This window comes from Apostichopus japonicus, chromosome 7 (genome assembly GCF_037975245.1).
Source record: "Apostichopus japonicus isolate 1M-3 chromosome 7, ASM3797524v1, whole genome shotgun sequence".
Taxonomy (NCBI): Eukaryota; Metazoa; Echinodermata; class Holothuroidea; order Aspidochirotida; family Stichopodidae; genus Apostichopus; species Apostichopus japonicus.
Window position 1 is genome coordinate 22,624,184 of NC_092567.1, and position 22,556 is coordinate 22,646,739.

The 22,556-nt window shown below is 36.6% G+C and overlaps 1 protein-coding gene across 3 annotated transcripts in view; it reads left to right on the top strand.

Moving 5' to 3' along the window:
* The window catches only part of LOC139969773 (DNA polymerase delta catalytic subunit-like), a 91,163-nt gene that overhangs the window by 38,571 nt on the left and 30,036 nt on the right, over positions 1-22,556 (top strand). For all 3 annotated transcript variants that reach the window (XM_071975027.1, XM_071975028.1, XM_071975026.1), the window contains exon 22: positions 1,176-1,295. In XM_071975027.1, coding sequence (XP_071831128.1) covers positions 1,176-1,272 — 97 coding nt within the window. In that variant the 3' untranslated portion in view covers positions 1,273-1,295. The remainder of the gene's footprint in view (positions 1-1,175; positions 1,296-22,556) is intronic.

Below are 22,556 nucleotides of genomic sequence, written 5' to 3' on the forward strand. Positions count from 1 at the left end.
GAGCTTGGTTTGGTTTGGGTTGGGGTTTTTTTTCCTCTCAATTACAGCTAACATTCATACTGAGTAAAGATGCTGCAAAGGAGACAGATGAAGATGGCTTTTCTCCCATTGCCTGCTCCCATCTCATCCTCACCCCATCCCTGATAAATACCTGTCCAGTTTTTTTTTTTTTTGGGTGGGCGGGGGAGTTGAACACAAGGTACTTTCTTCAAGTATACTTGAAAGGTATGAAAGCGGTTTTATCAAAGATTTGAGCGCCGTGGGATATTATCGGCAGGTCTGTTACGAAACGTTTTCATACATTAGCCGGCTCATAGGAGATAGAAAGCTAGTCTTTCAATGGGTAGGATGGCAACTGCCATTTAATGGTGTATCTACACACTGAAAAATATATCTAGCTCAAATATATGCCACCAAGATTTCATAATAAAGTTTGAAAAAAAAAAACCTTTTTTCAAAATCCTCCAAAAAAAGGATTTGATATTAGGTTTTCAAGCTCAGTTGAGTGCAACTAGCCTAAATTTTTGACAATACTTCCCATCTATTAGACTGTGAAGATTATAATGAACTTAATACGTGAACGAGCAAATGTAAAAAGTCCATGCATCGGCTGACGCTGTGGGATTGTCCAATTAAATAAAAGTATGAGTAATTAATATGACCGCTTTAATTGCCATCGTCAGAGAAATGACAAATATATAACCGTCAGAAAATAATGTTTACCGAACACGCAAAGAATCTGGAATTTTGCTGATGTTCCAGTTGTCTGGAGTCTGTGAAATCTGTTTGAATTCTAAATCAATATCTCTTCCCCGTTAAATTTGCAATTTCTTGAACATGTATCTGGGTCTGTGTGTGCTGAGCTTTGCATTATTGCTGCACTAGTTGATTGATTGATCGATTTCAACTTTCTTGTATCCCCGAGATGGTAAGGACGTTGCTCTTCCTCTTAGCTGGCTAATTTTCTGATGAAAGAATAATGTCCATCTTTACCTATACCGTTTTAAAGTGAAAGTTAAGATCGCTTTTTATTGTAGAGACTTCCTTTTTACAAGTGATGACCTTTCTTATTTCTTCTATCTTTTAATGTAATCATCAATCTATCTTTGAACTCAGTCTAGTCATGTTTTCCTGTTATTTACTTGAAATTTCCGTGTCTTGTTTTTTACCAACAGCCGGGATTGCCCTATATTCTACATGCGCAAGAAAATCCAAAAAGATTTAGCTGATAAGAATACGGTCATTAAGCAGTTTGGCAACCCCGTATGGTGACCTTTGACCTTTTCAGAGTCACGGTAAGGAATTTGTTGGTTTTTCGTTAGGGAGAGCGTCTTTGGGAATGACTTTCCTCGACTAGTTTTGATCGTGGAAAATTGGCTTTTGTGAAAGATTCGCGGCCATTGGACACAAGATGCATATATGGAACGACTTGTGCCTCTTGCGTAAATTGGATTTCAGTCAGTGGAACAATTCCAGACTAGTCGCTAGAACTTAGAGATTGACTTTTTGTCAAATATTTCGATGAATGTTTGAATTTTGGGCAGACTGGATGAATGGGTGGATGAATTGTTCGATGGATAGCTATTTGACTGGAAGTATGGATGTGTCGATGACTTACAAGCGGATGACTGAATCAAGATATGGATGAATAAGTGTCTGATCAGATGGATGAATAAATAGCTGACTTACATGATGCATGAATGGATAGCTGGCTGACATAACATGGATGAATGAATAGCTGACTTACGTTATAGATGGATGAATGGATAGCTGGATGACATAACATGGATGAATGAATAGCTGACTTACGTTATAGATGGATGAATAGATAGCTGGATGACATAACATGGATGAATGAATAGCTGACTTACATGATGCATGAATGGATAGCTGGCTGACATAACATGGATGAATGAATAGCTGACTTACATGATGCATGAATGGATAGCTGGATGACATAACATGGATGAATGAATAGCTGACTTACGTTATAGATGGATGAATGGATAGCTGGATGACATAACATGGATGAATGAATAGCTGACTTACATGATGCATGAATGGATAGCTGGATGACATAACATGGATGAATGAATAGCTGACTTACGTGATGGATGGATGAATGGATAGCTGGATGACATAACATGGATGAATGAATAGCTGACTTACATAATGGATGAATGAATAGCTGGATGATGTAACATGGATGAGCGAATTGCTGACTTATATGATGGATAACTGGATAACATAACATGGATGAATGAATAGCTGACTTACATGATGCATGAATGGATAGCTGGATGAAATAACATGGATGAATGAATAGCTGACTTACATAATGGATGAATGGATAGCTGGCTGACATAACATGGATGAATGAATAGCTGATTTACATGATGGATAGCTGGATGACATAACATGAATGAAATTTAGCTGACTTATATGATGGATAACTGGATGACATTACATGGATGAATAAATAGCTACCTTACATAATGGATGAATGGATAGTTGGATGATGTAACATGGATGAATGAATAGCTGACTTACATAATGGATGAATGAATAGCTGGATGACATAACATGGATGAATAAATAGCTACCTTACATAATGGATGAATGGATAGCTGGATGATGTAACATGGATGAATGAATAGCTGACTTACATGATAGATGAATGGATAGCTGGTATACTTAAGATGGATGAATAATTTGCCTCTGACATAACATGGATAACAGATAGCTTTTGTGACTTATGTCATAACATGGATGAATGGATAGCTGGATGACATAACATGGATGCTAACATACATAACATGAATGAATGGATAGCCGGCTGGCTTTGAACAATGATGAATGGATTGCAAGGATTCCTTATAAGATGGACGAATACAATGGCTAGGTGACTTACAAAATGAGTGAATGGATAGCTTGCAGATATAATATGGATGAATGAAATAACAGCATAAATGGATGGCAGTTTTATACAAATGGAAGAGTGGATAGCTGTGCAGCTCCCCCCCCCCCCCTCAAGAAAATACTATAAAAACTTCCAAGTTTAGGTGATTAAAACAGGTATCGAAACTTGGAAAGTATGTTTCAAATATCTCTCCTTCCACCCATTAAGTTTCATGTAACCAGCTAGGACCGATCAGACAGCGTCATCTGTTAATTTAGATTTGGCAGGACATTGACTCTTGAAAAGCTTTGCAAAAGTCTGTTTAGTACTTGTTTATTGCAAGCTTCCTTAAGAACAATGGAAATCAATTATTTGTATCATAATTATCTAAAAAAAAGAAGAGTTTATGGTTTAGTACATTATTTTGTTGACCAGGTTTTTTTTTTTTCATTTTCTTTCTGTTTACTATATTCATTCATGCATGTTCGTTTGTCCTTGTTTAAATCCGTTTCTAGAGTTACTCTCACCGAGGCTTTACACAAAAAACCAAATAAACATTATATCCAAGGTTTGTTTATATTTATAGAGCAGAGAAAAATGAAATAATAACAAGTAAACCTAGTTACATCCATAGTTGCAAGATTCACATTGTGGAGTATGGCTAATAGACCTTCACATTGTGGAGTATGGCTAATAGACCTTCACATTGTGGAGTATGGCTAATAGACCTTGCAAAGTAAACTAATATCTTGTCACTGATGGGAGGAGGAAGGGGTCATTTACAGAGACAGGGAGAGGTCCCCTCCACCCCCACTTCACCTCACGTTTCCACGTTGCTCATTTTCTAAACTTGCTAGATTTGTTTCCCCTTCCTGTTTGAATGCTCATGCCAGCTATGACCTTTTATGGTATTTTTATACATTTCACTGACAACAAAGCTATTTATAAACTCTTTGTTGCATAAAGTGGTTTGCCCAGATATATAACATTTTCATAGATGAGATAATTTTGCTGTTTAATTTTCAAGTATCACAGGCAATTAGGAAAGCATGCAGAGATTCATTTGAAGCAATATCACATGTTTTGGGGAAGGGTGTAGTGAAAGGGGTTGGGGTGAGAGTTTGAAGCAGTAAATATGTGCTGGAGGTTATCGTCCTGTGAGTCTGTAAGGAATTGTTCAAAGGTACCGAACAGGGACACACTTGTGGACCGTTGCCAGGTGGTCCTACGCACCGTCACATCCGATAGTTTCAGGTGGTAACAGGATCAGGAATCCACCGATTCTTTGAACCTTGTTGTTGCCAACTTCTACGTTTACCTACCATAATCTCCAGCATTGGTTATACACTTAAAAAAATAAAACCTTACTTAACATACTTTTTGTGTGCACTTTTTATGTTCTTGTGACCCAGCGATATATCACAAGGGTACGATTTAACAGCACGAGTGGTGTCGGCAATTTAGATTTTGTTCAAATATTTTCAGCTTTGAAACCAGACCAAGCATAATAAGGATTCTCTTGTTGCATGTTGGTCTATTACAAGTAACCACACAACCTTAAAGTCGTTGCTCTGTTCTCTTTCATTGTTTGCCCGGGCTTTGTAAATATTATTCAATCTTTCCTTTACAATAGAGCCAAAAAAAATTGATATTTGCATATTTGTCACAACCTACGCAACTATTTCCCCTGGTCCCTGAAAATTCCAAGAAATCTTCTCTTTATTCTGTTTTTTAATGAGTCTCGTTAAGTTGGTACTTGAATGACATCAATCTAGGACTGTTGTAACATGCATGGTAGCTTTATACGAGTTGTCAGAAATGTTTTTCACTGCATTTCTCAAAATACTTTTTGTTAAGTGTCGGTGGCATTTAAAAGCTATTTTGTTAAATGAACCAGACCTGACATTGCAAAGAGAGAAGTCTAATAATAGAATCTTATAGAAACAGCTTGAATTCAATACAGACTGCCAATAGTGGCGAATGGTATCTGTTGGTTGATTCTGTCAAAAAAACGATTCAAATAAAATAAAACTGTTAGCAAACTGCTTATCTACTAGAGTGCCTGTGTAGGAGAATGTGTAAAAGTAAGTTGGCCTGACGTTTCGATCCTAGCAGGATCTTCTTCAAAGGTTAAATGACGAGTAACAGTAACAGACGGGACGTAAAAAACCGCAAAGAATACAGACAGGTTAATGAGCATGGTCAACACAGAGATAGATGTAAGGGGATTAGTAGACAAGGAATGGAGAAAAGAAATAAAGAAACCAACAGGGGAAGAGGAGAGGTAGGAGATAAACAGTGAGGGGACCAAGAGAGGATTAAGGGAAGGGGGTAGGAAATAAACTGGAGAAGGACAAAGACAGAAAGGTGTGGAGAAAAAAGGGTGGAAGAGAGCTATGAGAAGAGGAGTGATGGGGGGGATACAAGGGGAGAAGAAGGAGGGGGACAGAAGAAAAGAAGAAAAACTTTACGTCAGGCCAACTTACTTTTACACAAAGAAATGATTACATAGAAAGGTTAACGAGCTGGGAGTCATTTGCGAGAAAGAGAAAGTGTTCTAAAGAATGGGTTCTGTTTGTATTGTAATTCAAAGAACAATGAAGGGTGTTAAAAATAGGAATGGAAAATGATATCATTTGGGTGGTATTGTTGATGGTGTTTAAAGATTGAAACAACAAATGTTGTTTGGAAGGCTTTAGAGAAGCAATTAAATATGTTGTTTATTGGCAAGATATTGGGAAATATAATAGAATAAACTATGAATCATGTTCTTGTTTTGTTTTCTTTTCCACTTTGAGAATTGTCAAATCCTCACAAATGTTTAAGTTTGAAAAAGCAAGGCTATTTAAGATTGAATATTCAGTTATTGTTTTCTGTCGTTATCGCATTGAAGGGGGAAGGGAAGGGGCAGACAGGGGTGCAGTCGTTTTGAAGTGGTTAACTTTTGACGGTTTTGAAATAGTCCCCAACAATTAGGAGGTGCAGCTTGTGGATTAAACAGCAAGTATTTATGGTGTCACCAAGGTAGTATGCAAAGTAACTGCAATATCAACCGATGGTGCAATACTGGCCCTTATCAGTAACTGAAGTGTGTTTATAGTTTTGGCAAAATGCCAGAGAGAACTTGATTTTAACCACAAGATTTCCCAAGCATGTGACATGTTTATAGCAAGTGGCTAAACATTGTATGAATCATAGCCTAGGTTTGCTATCAACACATTTACCATACAGCACATTGTGATAATCATAGCCTAGTTTTGCTATCTACACATTTACCATACAGCACATTGTGTGAATCATAGCCTAGGTTTGCTATCTACACATTTACCATACAGCACATTGTGAGAATCATAGCCTAGGTTTGCTATCTACACATTTACCATATGGCACATTGTGTGAATCATAGCCTAGGTTTGCTATCTACACATTTACCATACAGCACATTGTGAGAATCATAGCCAAGGTTTGCTATCTACACATTTACCATACAGCATATTGTGAGAATCTGAGTCTAGGTTAGCTATCTACACATTTACCATACAGCAATTGAGGAATCAAAGGTACCACCTACTCAGGGATATTTATTGACGAGGAAAAAAAAAAGGAAGAAAAATAATGGCAAATTTTGATAAGCAACATGGCACGGCTTCCACGGCGTACGCACGTTTATTATAGAACGAATTTTCATTTTACAAGTCAAAGAAATAACAATTTCTTACTCTTTTTTCTCTGGGAGTGGGGTTGTGTTTGGTTACTTGCCATAGGCAGGTAAGTAACCTATGCAGTCAAGTTGGCATGGGTGTATGTGACACCCTAGCTTGTAAACATGATATCTCAAGATGTGTACCTTCTGCAGTTCTCATATTCAGCATGTGGCTTCCCCATAATTAGTACAAGAACGTCATTGTTTTTGGTGGAGGTCAAAAGGTCATTTGGGTTCAGCAGAGTGCAAAATTTGAAAATCTCAATAATGCTGTATCTCCAGGACGGGAACAAGGAAGGAGCTCATATATGCGTAGTAGGATAGCCTAATGTAGTGTAAAGATTTTATGCCTCTCTTTGAAAGATGATTTAGAAGAATTTTTGCAGAATTAGTTCCCCAGTGGGAGTTCCCTGATAAAACATTCTGTATAAAGACATATATGTAGAATATACCAGAATTATTTGAAAGCTTGTTCTGCATATACTGTTAAGGCAAGTGACCACTGGGGAAGGGTCTTCACTCTGGTTTTTCTCTCCTGTCCATCTCAAACTCACCCGTTTAATATTTTGGGGGTTTTTGGCGGGCATTCAATTATTGTCACAGTATTGTCCACCACTGCCCCATATTAAACAAAATGTTTTGACCTATTTTTGACCTAACTACTGTGATAGTAAGGTGGTGATAAAAAGTGAAAAGAAACAAACAGTTGAATGGATGTGTCAGAAATGAGTGGGCAAAGTCAACATTCTCTGGTGTCAAACAGGTCAAATTGCAGAAGAAATGTTTTGAAATCAAATTGAAATCTGAAAAGTAGGGTGAAGGACAGTTGGTACTGGAGGTAAGTAACCCCATGGTGTCATCCAGGGACCAATTTTGCCTGCCACCCAGGGACCAAGTTTGCCAACATAACAATAACGTTGTTGGAAACTTCATTTCAATACCATTCCAACCATACATAGGTTCCTACTGCCAAAAGTGCTTGGAGTTTGAGTAATTTAAAATTTGTAAATAATTTCCCCAGGGACCTACCTTGATAATGACTTTCCCCAGGGACCTCTGATAAAGACATAGACCTTGGTATATAAAGGATGTTCGGCAGCATGCATATTGGATTGGTGGGAAGTTTAGGGGGTTAAACAATATCAAACTTTCTGCAGCAAAGTTGATAAGCTAATAAGGTGTGTTTTTCTTTCTTGTTTCTTTCTTATGCACAAAAACACTAATTGTTACTTTTTGTGTAGCCATGTTGCTATGCGTGTGGTAAAATCAGTTCCCAACTTAAAAAGAATATTTGCGCATGTTCAATGAATTTCTCATGACTTGATTTAAATATATATATTTATATTAAAAGCCTAATTTGTCATGAAATCTCTTCCCCTGCCATTTGCATGGTTAAAATCAAATGAAACAAGTGCGTGATTTCTGGTTACACGGTAGGCAAGGTACTGTTGCTTCTGACTGGCGCCCTCAGAAAGAAAATGCTAGCGTTATCTGGTTCGAATGCTGTGCAAGTTTTCTAGTCAGTTTTCCATTACTTTAAATATGACTTTTTTTTTCTTAAAATGACGATACATGATCAGTTTCAATCCACGGCTCAAGCCCCCTCCCCCCCACCCCATAAAAAAAAAAATTAAAAAAAATATCAATTAAGAAACAAAATGGTCATATACATGCTTCAAAACACTTAGGCCGATTAGTGACCCCCCCCCCATTGATCTTGTTCCTTTTTTCCCTTTATCATCCAATTTCAAAACAAGATCTCTTGATTCATACTTGACCCCAGTTTTCACCTTCATCACCTTGACAACCATCCGGTGGATGTGTGGCCCTGGGGAAGGAATATGCTATGAGCAGGAGGTAGTCTCTCCCCCCCCCCCTTACCCCACCCCTTTGGGATAGTGTTGTATGATTAAGTTTGCTTAGATGCAAAATGGTGTAATATTTTGCTACTTTTGAAGTGCTTCATATTCAAGATTTCTCCACTATTTCTTCCACAAATATTAGCAATGTTAGATGTTTTTCCTTTGAAATCCTTTTGGCAACCTTCCCACGGTTTATTTGAGAGTTCTGGGAAGTGGTCAATTTGATTAATTAATTTATTTACTAATTTATTATTTAATTAGTAAATTTAAACATTAAAATTTAAACAAATTATTTGATTGTTTTTACAATTATTTGATACAATTATTTGATTACAATTATTTGATAACAAATTATTTGATATCAAGTGATAATCAAGTGGTGATAAATTAATAAATAAATTTATTTTGATCAAAGACAAAAATCTCTTCATGCATGTAAACAATAAACCTGTTGTTGCACAAGATCATAGTACTAACGGTACCCTCTGTGTGTGTATATGTGTCTCTCTTCTTCTCATGGTTGTGATCCGATTGAAGCTACAGCACATGTATCACACATACGCATGTATTGACTGTATGTATGTATATGTATATATTAAATCCTCCTGCAAGCAGGAACTCGCGAAGAAGCCTAATTGGCTTATCAAAGCCGCAAGCTGACCGAAGTCAGTCTCTTACATTCATATTTAACGTCCATGATTATGAATTGTTAATTGTCAACAACTTTGTAACTGGACGACATACATTAATCTTGGAGTGACTCGAACCGGGGACCTTATGATTGAAAGGCACCGGAGTTAACCCCTGAGCTAACACTACATGCTAGGTCTGTTCCTAAACCATGTAGTTCGTATCTCAATTCTGACACATCTATTACAAGCCGAATGGAAACATCAATGTAGAGCTACAAGGGCACTCGGGTGTACAATCAGGGCCGTCTTAAGAGATCACCGGGCCCTGGGCCCGGCAATGGAGCGGGGCCCCTCAATCAAGTGAGTTCGAAAAAAGTTGCTATATTGTTTAAAAAAAATTGAAAAAAATACCTTAGAAAACCATAAGGAATCGAATGATATATAATTGGATATGGTATCCGGGGAGAGTCTTGAGAAAAAAAAATTCAAAGTCTTGGACCAAAAATAACACAAATTTTTGGGAAAACAGGGTTTCTGTGAATTATTTGAGCAATAACTCCCTAATCCGAAACTTAATGCAGCTGTAGGTCTCTGTACAGTATCAGTATGTATTGGGAGGTCTTTTCTTTTTTTTTTCTTTTTTTGTGGGAGTTAGATTTTTTTTTGACCTTGGGTCAAAATCGGGGTCAAATGAGGTCAAATGAAATGTAAACAAAGTTTCGAGAAAAATAATTAACAATTTCTCCCCAAACCCAACACCCCCCCCTCCCCCCCCCCCTTAAAACTATCTTAAATTGAAAGCCATTACTGTTCTCTTTCAAATAAGCCATGTTTACCTTCAGGTGGTGTTGGGTTATTTTTTCTCCAATGTATGACACACTCATACATTGGGACACAAAGGGTTGTCTAGACATCGCGCATAGCATAGGAGCAGTTCACCTCTACTACTAGGACATCATGGACATGCCTATAAAGAGCTCACAAAGTAATTACAGTAGATAAGATTTAGGATCAATTCCACCTGATCATTAATGTGCCGAAAGGCTCATTTATTTATGGCCATATATATTATGACGGTAATCGATTTTAAGTGATGGAAAATGAATATCAACCGGATATATTCTCCTGGGTGAGAATTGCACTGAAAAAATGACTGGTGCTCGGACCGCGGACCCGGGTTATCTGGTGTTGTAAGCCTTCGGGGCATTGTATATTCCAGGGTTGCCAACTCAGATTCGAATATTTAATATCAAAGTCTCAAGTGTTTCACCAACTCTCGTCACAAGTTATCAAGTATCGAATTCAATCAGGCACAATGGTCTATTAAATACGTTTTCCTCCCAGATTAAGACATGGGCTTACTACGATTGCGGGGCCCCTGACATCGCGGGGCCCTGGGCCAGGGCCCAGTGGGCCCATGCGTTAAGACGGCCCTGTGTACAATTTAAAGTTTTCCTTCGTTACTATGGAAACGCATCTGTCAGATGTTAAAAAAGTGATTTAGTGCAAAAGGGCAGAAAAAAACACAAATGATATCAAATAAAATTCGTTCAGCTAGCACTAACAAGATCATATGCAGTATTTAGAGCACTGATGTATTATTTTCTCTATATTTTATAAATAACAATGACTCTTTCAAAATGTGAAATCTTGTGAAAGGAGATCATATTACACATGTCTGAATTAACTGAAAAAAAAAAATTAATAATTTAGAATTTGAATTAAAAAAATTCAAATATATTTTGTAAAAAACAATACCCACAAATGGCTAATTATTCTTCATATGTTAACTATCCATGTGGAACAGGACAGTTGGTATTGTTATTAGTTCACTGTGACTATTTGGCTCAGGTTTTTCACAGCATACATCCAGTCGCATATATAGATGTTTTTTTCTGTTGTTTCAGTCACTGTTGCTAAGGAGCAGGTTTAGACTGCATTGTGCTAGATGTGAGTTTTGGGTAGGTTTAAAGCATGCGACACACCAGGGGTTTAGGCAGCCGGCAAGCCTTCTCTTGCACGGCCGGTTTCGCAAAATGACGGCCTTTTTTTCCGTGCGTGGTGTGCAAAATATATATGAAGCTGTGCAAAGTTTTCACAAGTTTTCAGTACAGAGTACACAAATATACAGAGTTACAGAAATGCGACAACAATGTTTTTTTTTTTTTTTCTGCTTTCCCTAACTTTAACCCCTACAAGGGCCCCCTAAGGCAGGCCCCTTGATGCCCCTTTGAGGTGTGATCGCTTCATAATGGCACTGATGCCTGCAGCATCATGTTACCCTAAAAAGGTAGATCACCCACATCTACCATTTCTGCCTCTGCCTTTCTGCAAACTGCTCCACCAATCACGACACGACTCATCTGCACCATCCATACCATGGTAGGAGAAACCAACCCAAGTAACACAACTATCACCTTAATTTTTAATATGTGATGGAGACCTTTGTGGGCGGAAAAAAAAAAACTCCCCCAAAAACAGCTGAGAGAAATCTTGCTCCGTTTAGCAGATGTCCTAGATTAAAAAGTCATGTCTGAGAGCTGTCATTTAGTAACTCTGTGATGTCGCAGTGACAATAGTGAAATCTTTTAACTTTCTCTTTTGATTTTCATCTTTTCAGATGATTTTTTTTCATCTTTTCAGATGATTTTCTTTTCGGGTATATAATGTTAAACAGCGTTGACACTGAAAACAATGCACCCCATTAGGTCACGTTAATCAGTGTTGTTTCGGCATCTGTGAAAATCATTTCTATTCAGAAGATAAACATTGTGAAACATTAAGAAAAACATTCTTGTATCGCTTACATGTGGCTCGGTGATGTCATATTTAGACTTATTCAAGTCTTTGGCCATTGTTTACGGAGGAACATGTATGTATGTATGTATGTATTTTAGATCCTCCTGCAAGCAGGAACTCGCGAAGAAGCCTCATTGGCTTATCAAAGCTGCAAGCTGACCGAAGTCAGTCTCTTAGTTTCATATTTTAACGTCCATGATTATGAATTGTCAATTGTCAACAACTCTGTAACTGGACGACATACATTAATCTTGGAGTGACTCGAACTGGGGACCTTATGATTGGAAGGCACCGGCGTAAACCACTGAGCTAACACTCCACATTAAACCAGTGATGATATAAACTCCCAAATGAAATAGCATTTATTTTAGTTGTTTGTCAAAGTTGTTCATCACTGCTATCTCTATCAGATAGACCATTGATTGATTGATCGATTGATTGATAGATCATTGAGGTGTCTGTATGTCGGTCTGTCTCTCTTATCTTCTTTCAAGGAGCATTGAGCCTTTTTTCAGAGTCTAGGAGCTGAATCTTGTAAACATCGTAGCCACCACATATCTGCATTAGTTTGATCTGCTCTGTACCTTGGCCCTGCAAAACCACCCTGCGCGAATCAATCTCACCCCATTGTCGACCGTAAGCTAAGACGCATAGGCCCGTACAGAAACTACATAATACGAGTTTGATATTAAGTAATTAAAATATCAAATATTTTTATTACCCTAACTCAGGAAGAATGGTATCTGCTTTCATAAATAGACTAAAATAAGACAGTAAAAATAACAAATAGAATGATTTTAATTCAGATGACGTCACTCAATCTGCGGGCTTGCTTCTTTGTTTTTAATAAAAGATAATTTAATAATGATGAACTTAAAAATATGTCGCGAAGTGTTTGTGTTACACAAAACCTGTCTTCCTGTTTTCGTCATTGTTGTAATAAAGAGCAGAAAGTAAACAGAGTCCTTTCGCTGTGGATGAAGTTTGAGCCTGCTAAGATGATTTACACATGCCCTCGACGCGAGACGAATATTCTTTGTTCAATCTCGTGCCTTGTACCGAAGAGTCCGAGAGCAGAGAAAAAAAACACGAAAGATAATATGACGAACCCCAAACGGATGCCAACGTCTTGACGTTCAATGCCGGATACTGCAAAGCCTGACTTAGCAGTTGTGTAAACACGAGGGACTATGAGAAAGGAAATGACATAAATTACTTCAAGAAAATGAAACTGAAAGAAGTAAGACGAATGTTGTCTTAAAAAAGCTAGGAGAGGAAACATCAGCTAAAAATCAGTCCGTTTATTTGTGTGGATTAATTAGGCACTATTAAATCGTATGCAATTATATGTCAGATAAACAACTTCGAAAAAGGGCGGACCTCTTCGCTGAAAGATAGGGTTAAGATCATTGAAAATGGTACGGCATTTTTATTATACAAAGTTTCCAGAGATGTTTCTCCAAGGTGTTTTTTTTTCACTCCAACGATTTACGACTTCCAAAAGAAAAAGAAAGTTTTTAAAATTGATGGATTATACAAATAATGAATATATATATAATCATTGAAAATATCAAGTTTTATGTATCTGCATCAACAGAATCTTTCACAAATTTTTAAACAGGTCCAAGATATTGACATTATTTTATTGTTTTGAGAGGTCGCAACAATTTTGAAAGAACTATCAATTTGAGTGTTTAAAAGTCGGACATCTTAATCAGGGTTCACTGCGATACACATCGACCGGCTAGTTGGCTGCAAGCTGACAGGTGATTGTTGTTATGTCATGGAAAGAGTGACTGCCCCAAAACTAGAATGCAAACGATTAGGTTATAATCCTAGGGAATATCTCCTCTTAAAAGAGGCTTCTTTTTTTTTAGGCCAAAGTTAAAACGTGCTGGGTGCAATTTAATATAAAATACTTTGACTTTTGAAAAGACTATATATATATATATATATATATATATATATATATATATATATATATATATATATATATATATATATATTATATATATATATATATATATATATATATATAAAGAAAAGAATTTGAAAATGTACAAAAGAAGGATCGATTTGCAATGAACTATTAAAAAACAAAATTCATCGCTTTAATATGCAAAATGTGAAATGTTTTCGATCGAGATTATTCTAAAGCTGTGACTATTTAAACTGTCACTCACATCATAAAGTTTACATACACAGTCTTACAGTATATAACCACCAAACGTGGAATGAACTAATTGCCCCTCCCCCCCCCTCCTCCTCCATCACCCCATCCAAGACTTGGCTACCTGTTGCATCATATTGTGTATGCTGTTCCCATTAATTATTTTAGATATAGCCAAAGATATGCCAAATGTGGCCAACTTTTCCAAGACTCTTTATTGTTTCTTATAACAAGTGCAAACATGTGTAGCAGTGTCTGTACACAGGAACCGTATTATTTTATGAGAGAGAAACTACAGAGCCTTCAAAGCTACTACCTATGTACACCAAAAATTGAACACTAAGTTAAAGTGTCTTTACACTGCTGCAGTATATTTCATCAATAATAAATTCACCACTTACTCTTTGAGCTTTGGAAAATGAAACTTAAGCTCCCATTGTCATTGATCAATCATTCTTCCAAGTTAGATGGTCATTAAATTTTATTTATGTTTTCGATCACTCCTCTCTCAAGTACACTGCTCGAAAGCATGCATACATTGATGACGAAGGAGCATAAAACACTGAAGGTTTACTTTGTGAAAGAGCTAATAACATGCTGTATTTATAACTTTGTTATTATGCTACATACCCTAGCTTCGTAGTATGTTATGCCTTTACTTGGTCCTACCACGCTCCTTGCTACCATGTTTATCTTAAAGCTTGACAACATGCTGTATTTATAACTGTGTTATTATGCTACATACCCTAGCTTCATAGTATGTTATGCCTTTATTTGGTACTACCACACTTGTTGCTACCATGTTTATCTTAAAGCCTGATAACACACACTATTTATAACTTTGTTATTATGCTACATACTCTAGCTTCATAGTATGTTATGCCTTTACCTGGTACTACCACGCTCGTTGCTACCATGTTTCTCTTAAAGCTTGATAACACAGTGCATTTATAACTTTGTTATAATGCTACATACTCTAGCTTCATAGTATGTTATGCCTTTTCTTGGTCCTACCATGCTCATTGCTACCATGTTTATCTTAAAGCTTGATAACACAATGCATTTATAACTTTGTTATAATGCTACATACCCTAGCTTCGTAGTATGTTATGAGTTTAATACTTAGTCGTACCATGCTCATTTGCTACAGGTCTTGTTTCTCTTTAACCCACATTAAGTGCTAATATATATATGCCCATTGTGCCATAATTCTCAGGGCTTTACCTTGCTCAATGCTACTACATTCAATATTACCATGTTCAAACTGTTACCATACACGACTTCCATATGAAGGTTGGGACCCTTGTTAAGATCGACAAATTATTTTGGAGGGTTGCCAAAAACTCTGGAAGACAAAAAGAAATTACTAATATTGGTGGGGAAATAAAGGTAAACAACCTTGAACATAAATTACTTCAAAATTTGCAAACTACGATTAACGCCATTTTGTGGCCAAGCACCCGGTAATGATATGAATATTTCTCAAAGAGGAAGGGGATACTTCGGTCGGCCCCATAGACCCCTTCTCTAGCAAAACATCCACCAATGTAGGGTTGCCATGATGACAAAGGTGAAAGTCGGGGTTGCCCAGCAAAAAGCACTATGCGCCCATGTCCAGTGTATGCATGTATGCATGCTCAATGCTGTATTCACTCAATTAATACTAGTACTGTAAAAGGTAAACCTCTTATTTTAAATTAACTGTCTTTATTGCAAAATCCTTCAATATACACATTAAAACACTTTGAAATGATGGGCTGAACATGTTTAGAACATTTTCTACTGTTAATTTGAAAAACAAAAACAATGTTATCCCTTTTGTATAAATGCACTCTATGAATTTATATTATAAGTACACTATTATAAGTTTAGTGACTTATATTTAATTAGTCATCTGTTACGAGAGAGTTGGCTCCTAAGTTGCAATCAATACACTGAGCAAAACTTTCATTCTGCATTCTATACTTTTTTGCTGCACATTTTTATCTGGTTATGCCACGACTTGACCATCGGCGAGCGCCTACTGCATTGGAACTATCAGTAACCATATATAAGTATGTATGTACTGTATGTATGTATGTACTATGTATTTTAGATCCTCCTGCAAGCAGGAACTCGCGAAGAAGCCTCATTGGCTTATCAAAGCCGCAAGCTGACCGAAGTCAGTCTCTTACATTCATATTTAACGTCCATGATGATGAATTGTTAATTGTCAACAACTCTGTGACTGGACGACATACATTAATCTGGGAGTGACTCGAACCGGGGACCTTATGATTGAAAGGCACCGGCGTTAACCACTGAGCTAACACTCCAACGTAGAGCTAACACTCTAAAGTAGAGATACATAGTCAGTGTGACCATACCCAGTGTCATCATGTTCTAGTCTGCTGTGCTCAAGTAGTATAATTCGGGAAGGCTCGATCCCTCCTGTTTGTTGAAATAGAGGTGAAGGACATTCCTTCAAATATGTTCTGATGTTCTCCTATCTACTGTGTCAATTTGTCTAGCCTGTGATATGTCGAGGCATGCCAAAAAATATTTTTAGAGTTTAACGTTGTTCACACAATAAGTAGGGCTGTTCTACCTTGTAACTGCTATACCTTGTTTAAGAAACTACATCATTACTGTTACTTTTCATGTGAATTAAGGAAACATAAATAGCCCCCTCTATTAGTTCATTATCACTTGCTTGGGCCATTATTTCATCAAACTTTTGACAAGACTGTGAAATTTTGAAAGTTTTAGTGGTAGGGAGGGAAGGGGGGGGGGACTGAGGGGATGGTGAAGAAAACCAAACACTTCTAGATTGGCATGAGGTAGGTAAGAACTACTCAAGTATCTCTTCAGGTCAAAGTAGAACGTGGGAAAGGAAGACTCTCAAGCATTTATTATGACCAATTAAGTTAATTAATTTTACAAGCTGTTACTCAACTGTGGTGTTGAGAGCGAGCTTAAACAAAAACAGAATCAAACTGATGGAACAAGCAATCTGCCTGCTCTCATATGTAGCCACCCCCCCTCCCCTCCCATCCTTTCCCCCTGTTGTGTGTGATAATCTCATTCAAAATTTGTTGCATTTTTTATGTCAAAAAAGCTCTTTTTTGCTTCCGAGATATACACAGATGTAACTAGAATTGATGGTCCGAGTTGCACCTATTTTCATGACTTCTAATTCCTATTAGAGTGATTAGGAAAATGTCGTTCATATGTGGCCGTAGACCTTTTAAGCTGCTCAAGATATTAAAACTGATGGTATTGTTTCAATAGAGCTCACTGTAACTTAAAGACCAAATATGGAGGCAATTTTTTTTTTTGAGATTTTCCATTAATTTAGGAGTTTACATACCCATAATCAACATGTGTAAAAAATAATCTTCGAAAACCTACTATAACACATCAAAAACGACCACGAAAATGGACATTTTGGGTAGTCACGTGACATGAACCTCTGGAATGTCTGAAAACAGAGATTGACCCAAAGGAGCCTCTGGTCACCGTGTGACGTCAAAGTTTGTATACCGCGAAAATCAAACGCTGATATAGGCACTGTTTGTACACAGATAGCGAACGATTGTACTGTTTTTGACTTCCAATTTCGAGCGTTTGAAAAGCTGTTAGCTTAAAACAAGAACACAAGAAGGTTAACAACAAGTTTTAAGACAATTATAAGCAGAAATTTTAGTTAAATTGCTTATTTTATTAGCAAAATTTCCACTCAAATGGAGGCATCTTTTACATAGCGTAGCGTCAATAGGTCCGTACGGTACAATATACTTACATAGTACTTACTCGTTTTAATATCCAAAAGTATACAAACACAGAAAAAGTATCCTGTCAATAAACAAATTTAGCAGTGAATATCCTAATCCACGTTTCTTGTTCAATCCTGGGCGAAAAACTACCGTGAGTGTGTGTAATTCCATAGAGTTAGGTCTAGTTGAAACAGGCCTTGACCAGTACTAACATCCCACAATCACATGACAGTCACTAACGAAATAAAACGTCCGATCGCTACATACTACCGTTTTTATTCAACTCCTTGGACCATGCAGATGTCGGAATAAACAGAACGGACAATATTACACATGTATCACGAACTCACGATACTGGAATACAACAAATGAAATAGATAAATCCTAACATGGCTATTTACACATGCTGTGAGCCAACGCCGGCGAGAGTTGTAACTAACTACCGTACATGTACTAACAATGCTATACCCTTGGCACGGTATATATATACGGTCATCTCTTACAGTAAATATATTACTGTCAATTGCGTGATATAATGTTACATGTAAGGACGTCCAGGACGTGTTTACGGTCAATTTCACATTAGCTATGTCCGACCATGGTCCGACACAGCTATCGACAGTATATAATTTTCACAGAATGAGACATTTGCAGCATACACAGAAGCAGGGTCATGCATGTGGACTCATGGGCATGAGATACTCCGGGTGCTGAAAAATCTTTCCGCGTGGATCTCAAAAAATTGATCCAAAGTCTGCGGCGTTTTACGTCGGTTCTTTTACTCGGAAATCTAAAAAAGCTGATGCTTTTGTTGGATGAGGTATAACTGCAACCTCCAACAACACAGAATTGTGACATTTTGAGGAAAAAGGAGTAATATCGTTGATGTTTTTGGCAGCTCAAGTATACGACTTTACACACTAAAAGTATAGTTGTGAGTGAGGTATACAAACGTTGACGTCACATGGTCACCTGATGTCTTAGGAATGTTTCAGGAATGTCTGAAATAGAAGCTGACTTTTCGTCCCATTTTCCACTTATTTAACGTCCGAAATTGGTAAAGTTAATTACAGCAATGTAACTGGAGTCAGTTAAGGATTACATACATGAAAAATGGTGGGATTTTATGTTCATCGAAAAGTCTCCATAGTTGGTCTTTAATAGAGTATGTTATCACAGATAACACATGTTTATCAGCCAGACTAGAACTCTGTTAGTATATATACTCAAATATTAAATCTGAGCATTTGTTTGTTCTTTATTAGTGATGCATTGCTTTGTATATAACTAAACGGAAAATGGTTTGCACTGCAAATAAAATACCACTTTGTTACGAAATCATACTGGCTTTGGTAAAATTTAGGGGAAGTCTCTCTATGGGATTGTTTTGCTACTGTGGGAGATAAGAACAACAATCATCAGCGATTATTCAAATGAGCAGTAATGGCCCTATTTGTTTTGAATTGTTTGACTGACGTCAAGAACTCATATTGATATTGAAGAAAAATGTTGGCATGCGAATGTCAAAAACGTTGTCGATTGTGTCTCTGACGTAACTACAAGTGATAAGGATCATGAGTCTGATAAGAGAAAGAAACAGCTTTTCCACGATTCCCTCGTATCCATAAGAGTTCGGTCAAAACGACAAACCCGAAATAAACTGACACGATTTGTCCTCGTTTAATAGTTAACTGCATGCCCTATGTATGTACCTTACTCATAAAGTGTCAAAATGTGTGGAATGATGTTACTGGTAAAATGTTGACGTCAGGTAAAAACAGGTTGGTACATATTCCCTGTCGTCAGAATTTGATGTAAGTTAACTGACATTAAAATCTATGCTGCTTGCAATTGTGGTACCCATGGGGAATACATTGAAAATAATTCGTTAAGTATCTGTACCTTAAATCAGAGATTTATCTACAAAAACGTGGGAGAAAAACAGGCAAGATTGTCAATCCCAGAAACCAGGGGCTACAATTATTATTTTGGTTCAAAGTATTAAATTGATTTCTGTTTGTTTTTAACGGTTTGGGTTAATCGTCCTTTTTACTCCGTTTTTCATTGTGAGTGAATATAAACAAACTGCTTACAAATAGTTCTGTGAATTCTGCCCAACCTTTCAGTTTTGCCAGCTTTTTTTCTGGTATTAATATTCCATCGTCATTATTTCTAGAAATGCAATTTATTTTCACACATGTGACATATTTATTTTTGTCAGCCATAGAAAAGAACAATTTATCAGGTATGAAGTTCTGTTACAATAGTGACAAAGCTAGGGGCCTTGTTTTGTATCGGTTGACTGAAAAGACTGCATATAGTCTGAAAAGTAATTTCATTCTATTATTCATAAGAATCGATCTTAAAAATAGAATTTCTGTAATCTGCTATGCTAGACAAACCAGGGCAGTATGATGTCAGGGAGACAAAGAACAGTTGATTACGTTAGGTAACGTAACCAAAGCAATGCACTACACTGTGAGACTCGTTTAAAAAGTATTGTAGTATTGTCGCAAAATACCAGACGAAAAAGTCAATGATTATGTTACATATTTTTGGGACAGCTTTAACAACAAAAGGGCATTGTTCGTTAATGTTAAAAGCGTTGCCTCGTCAGCTCACATAGCTTGTGGTAAATATTATTTAATATTGATGGCGTAGAACTGTTAATTGTATAAGCAGCGTCTCCTTGTTTTGTGTGACACAAGGCTGTACTGTTTCAATGGTCATAAATATGGACTTTTAAAAAAAAAATTACATCATGTTAAGTATACACTGACAACTTCACAAAACTACCAGATTTATAGATGTGTGATATGAGGAACTAAAATATATTCAGTATGAACTGTATTGCAGAATTTTCCAAAATTGTAGTTTGGGGGTTGTTTTTGAATTATGTTTAAGAGTTTTTCAAATGACTTTCTACAAGGCCCAGTGAGAAGAAGCACTGGCTGGAGCAGTAGCAGATCAAGGGGCCAGATTGAATTCTTTTGCTGGCCAAGTTTGGCCCACAGACCACGAATTTGAGAAGAACTTAGCATAGACTGCAGTTTTACGTTTGCGACAATGTGTCATCTTCAGCTAAAATCCCAAACTATATTTACTAATTTATATTTCATCTGCAGTTTAAATAGATCAAAGGACCCATATCATTTTCTGACATGTTTTTTATTTCATATTTTAAGTCCTTGCTGGAGGCAGAAGGAGCCTATGCGATAATGATGGTGGCGTGTGTATGTGACACTTGCTTGTAAACACCGTAACTCAAAAAGTTCATGGTGGATTAACTTTGTACTTGGTATGTGACTCTGTCATATTGAGTAGTACAAGAAAACTATTGTTTTCTGCCAAGTTCGATGGTCATTTGGGGTCAACGGAGGTCAAAGTCTGAAAACATTGGAAACACATTAACTCTAAAGTACATCTTTGTTGAACTACATACAAGGTATGCAGATCCAACTTGGTGAGTACAAGAACCTTTGAAATTGGTGGAGATCAAAGGTCATTTGTGGTCAACATTTAAGTCCAAGTCTGAAATCTTGTAAACACAATAATTCAAGAAGAACATCTCTCTTGAAATTCATACTTTGTAAATTTTGGTAAAATTTTCACAGAAAAACATTTAGTTCCTACAATTGCTAGCCAAACGTTAGAAATATTCCCAATTTGATTCGTGGTTAATCATTGTTATAATTTGTTTGTGCTGTATAGCAGTAATATTATAGTTTTCTGAATCGGTTGATTGGTCATAAACTTGCCCGCAGGGTGTTCCTTTTCTTTATCAATTAAAACTGGGTTTCAGCATTTTGATCAGTTATTATTTATTTATTTTCTACAAATTTGTACAAAGGTTAAAATGAAAAAAAGGCGTGGTTACAAGTAATTATTATATCCTCAATTCATTTTTAAAAATAAAATAATTCAGTAACAAATTGTCTGGCCTATTTTTTTTTCTTTGTACTCTAAGTCTCTTTCAACAATCTAATCAAACGGTTTTATTAAACGACCATAAACGAGATGAGCTTTGGAGGTGAAAGGTAAATTAACGAACAGTTTAATGTTTATTGTCCAAACAGGAACAGCTTGCCAGGCATTCATGAACTTGCATGGTAGCTTATCGTTACTTGCTCCAGGCAGCCAATGCTAATATGTGTGTTTCCTGCTTTGATGTTTATACTAGTCGAATATCCGTGTTGCTTCTCTTCATCTCAGATGAAAGTATTTTTCTTTCAAACGGTTTTAAAGATTGACAAGAAACTTTACAGTAGATCTCTGATACACGGTTGAAAAAGTCGAACACTTGAAATTTTTCTGCTTTTTATTTTTTTTAAATTTTTTATTAGAATATTATGCCGTCTGGCAACAGCAGAATATTGTTCAATAAAATGTATCTGGCAACAATAGAAAGAAATGTACATGTATTCTGACAATTACAGCATATATAAATGCTTTCACTTTGGAAATTTGATTTTGAAAAGTTATTCTCAAGTTTCATTGGATTGTAAGAAAATCATCTTTATTCAACTTAGAGGAAACTTATGTATCTGGCAACATGTTACGTAAATTACGGTACCATGGAGAAGAATGCACATGATGTTTATAATCTATGGCAACTATAAACTTGGACAGCCTGATTGCTATCATTTGGGAAATTTGAGTGGGAAATTTACCCTCAATTTTTCTCTGAATCATCAGAAAATTATGAATAAGAATGAACAAAGAAAAAAAAAGTAAAA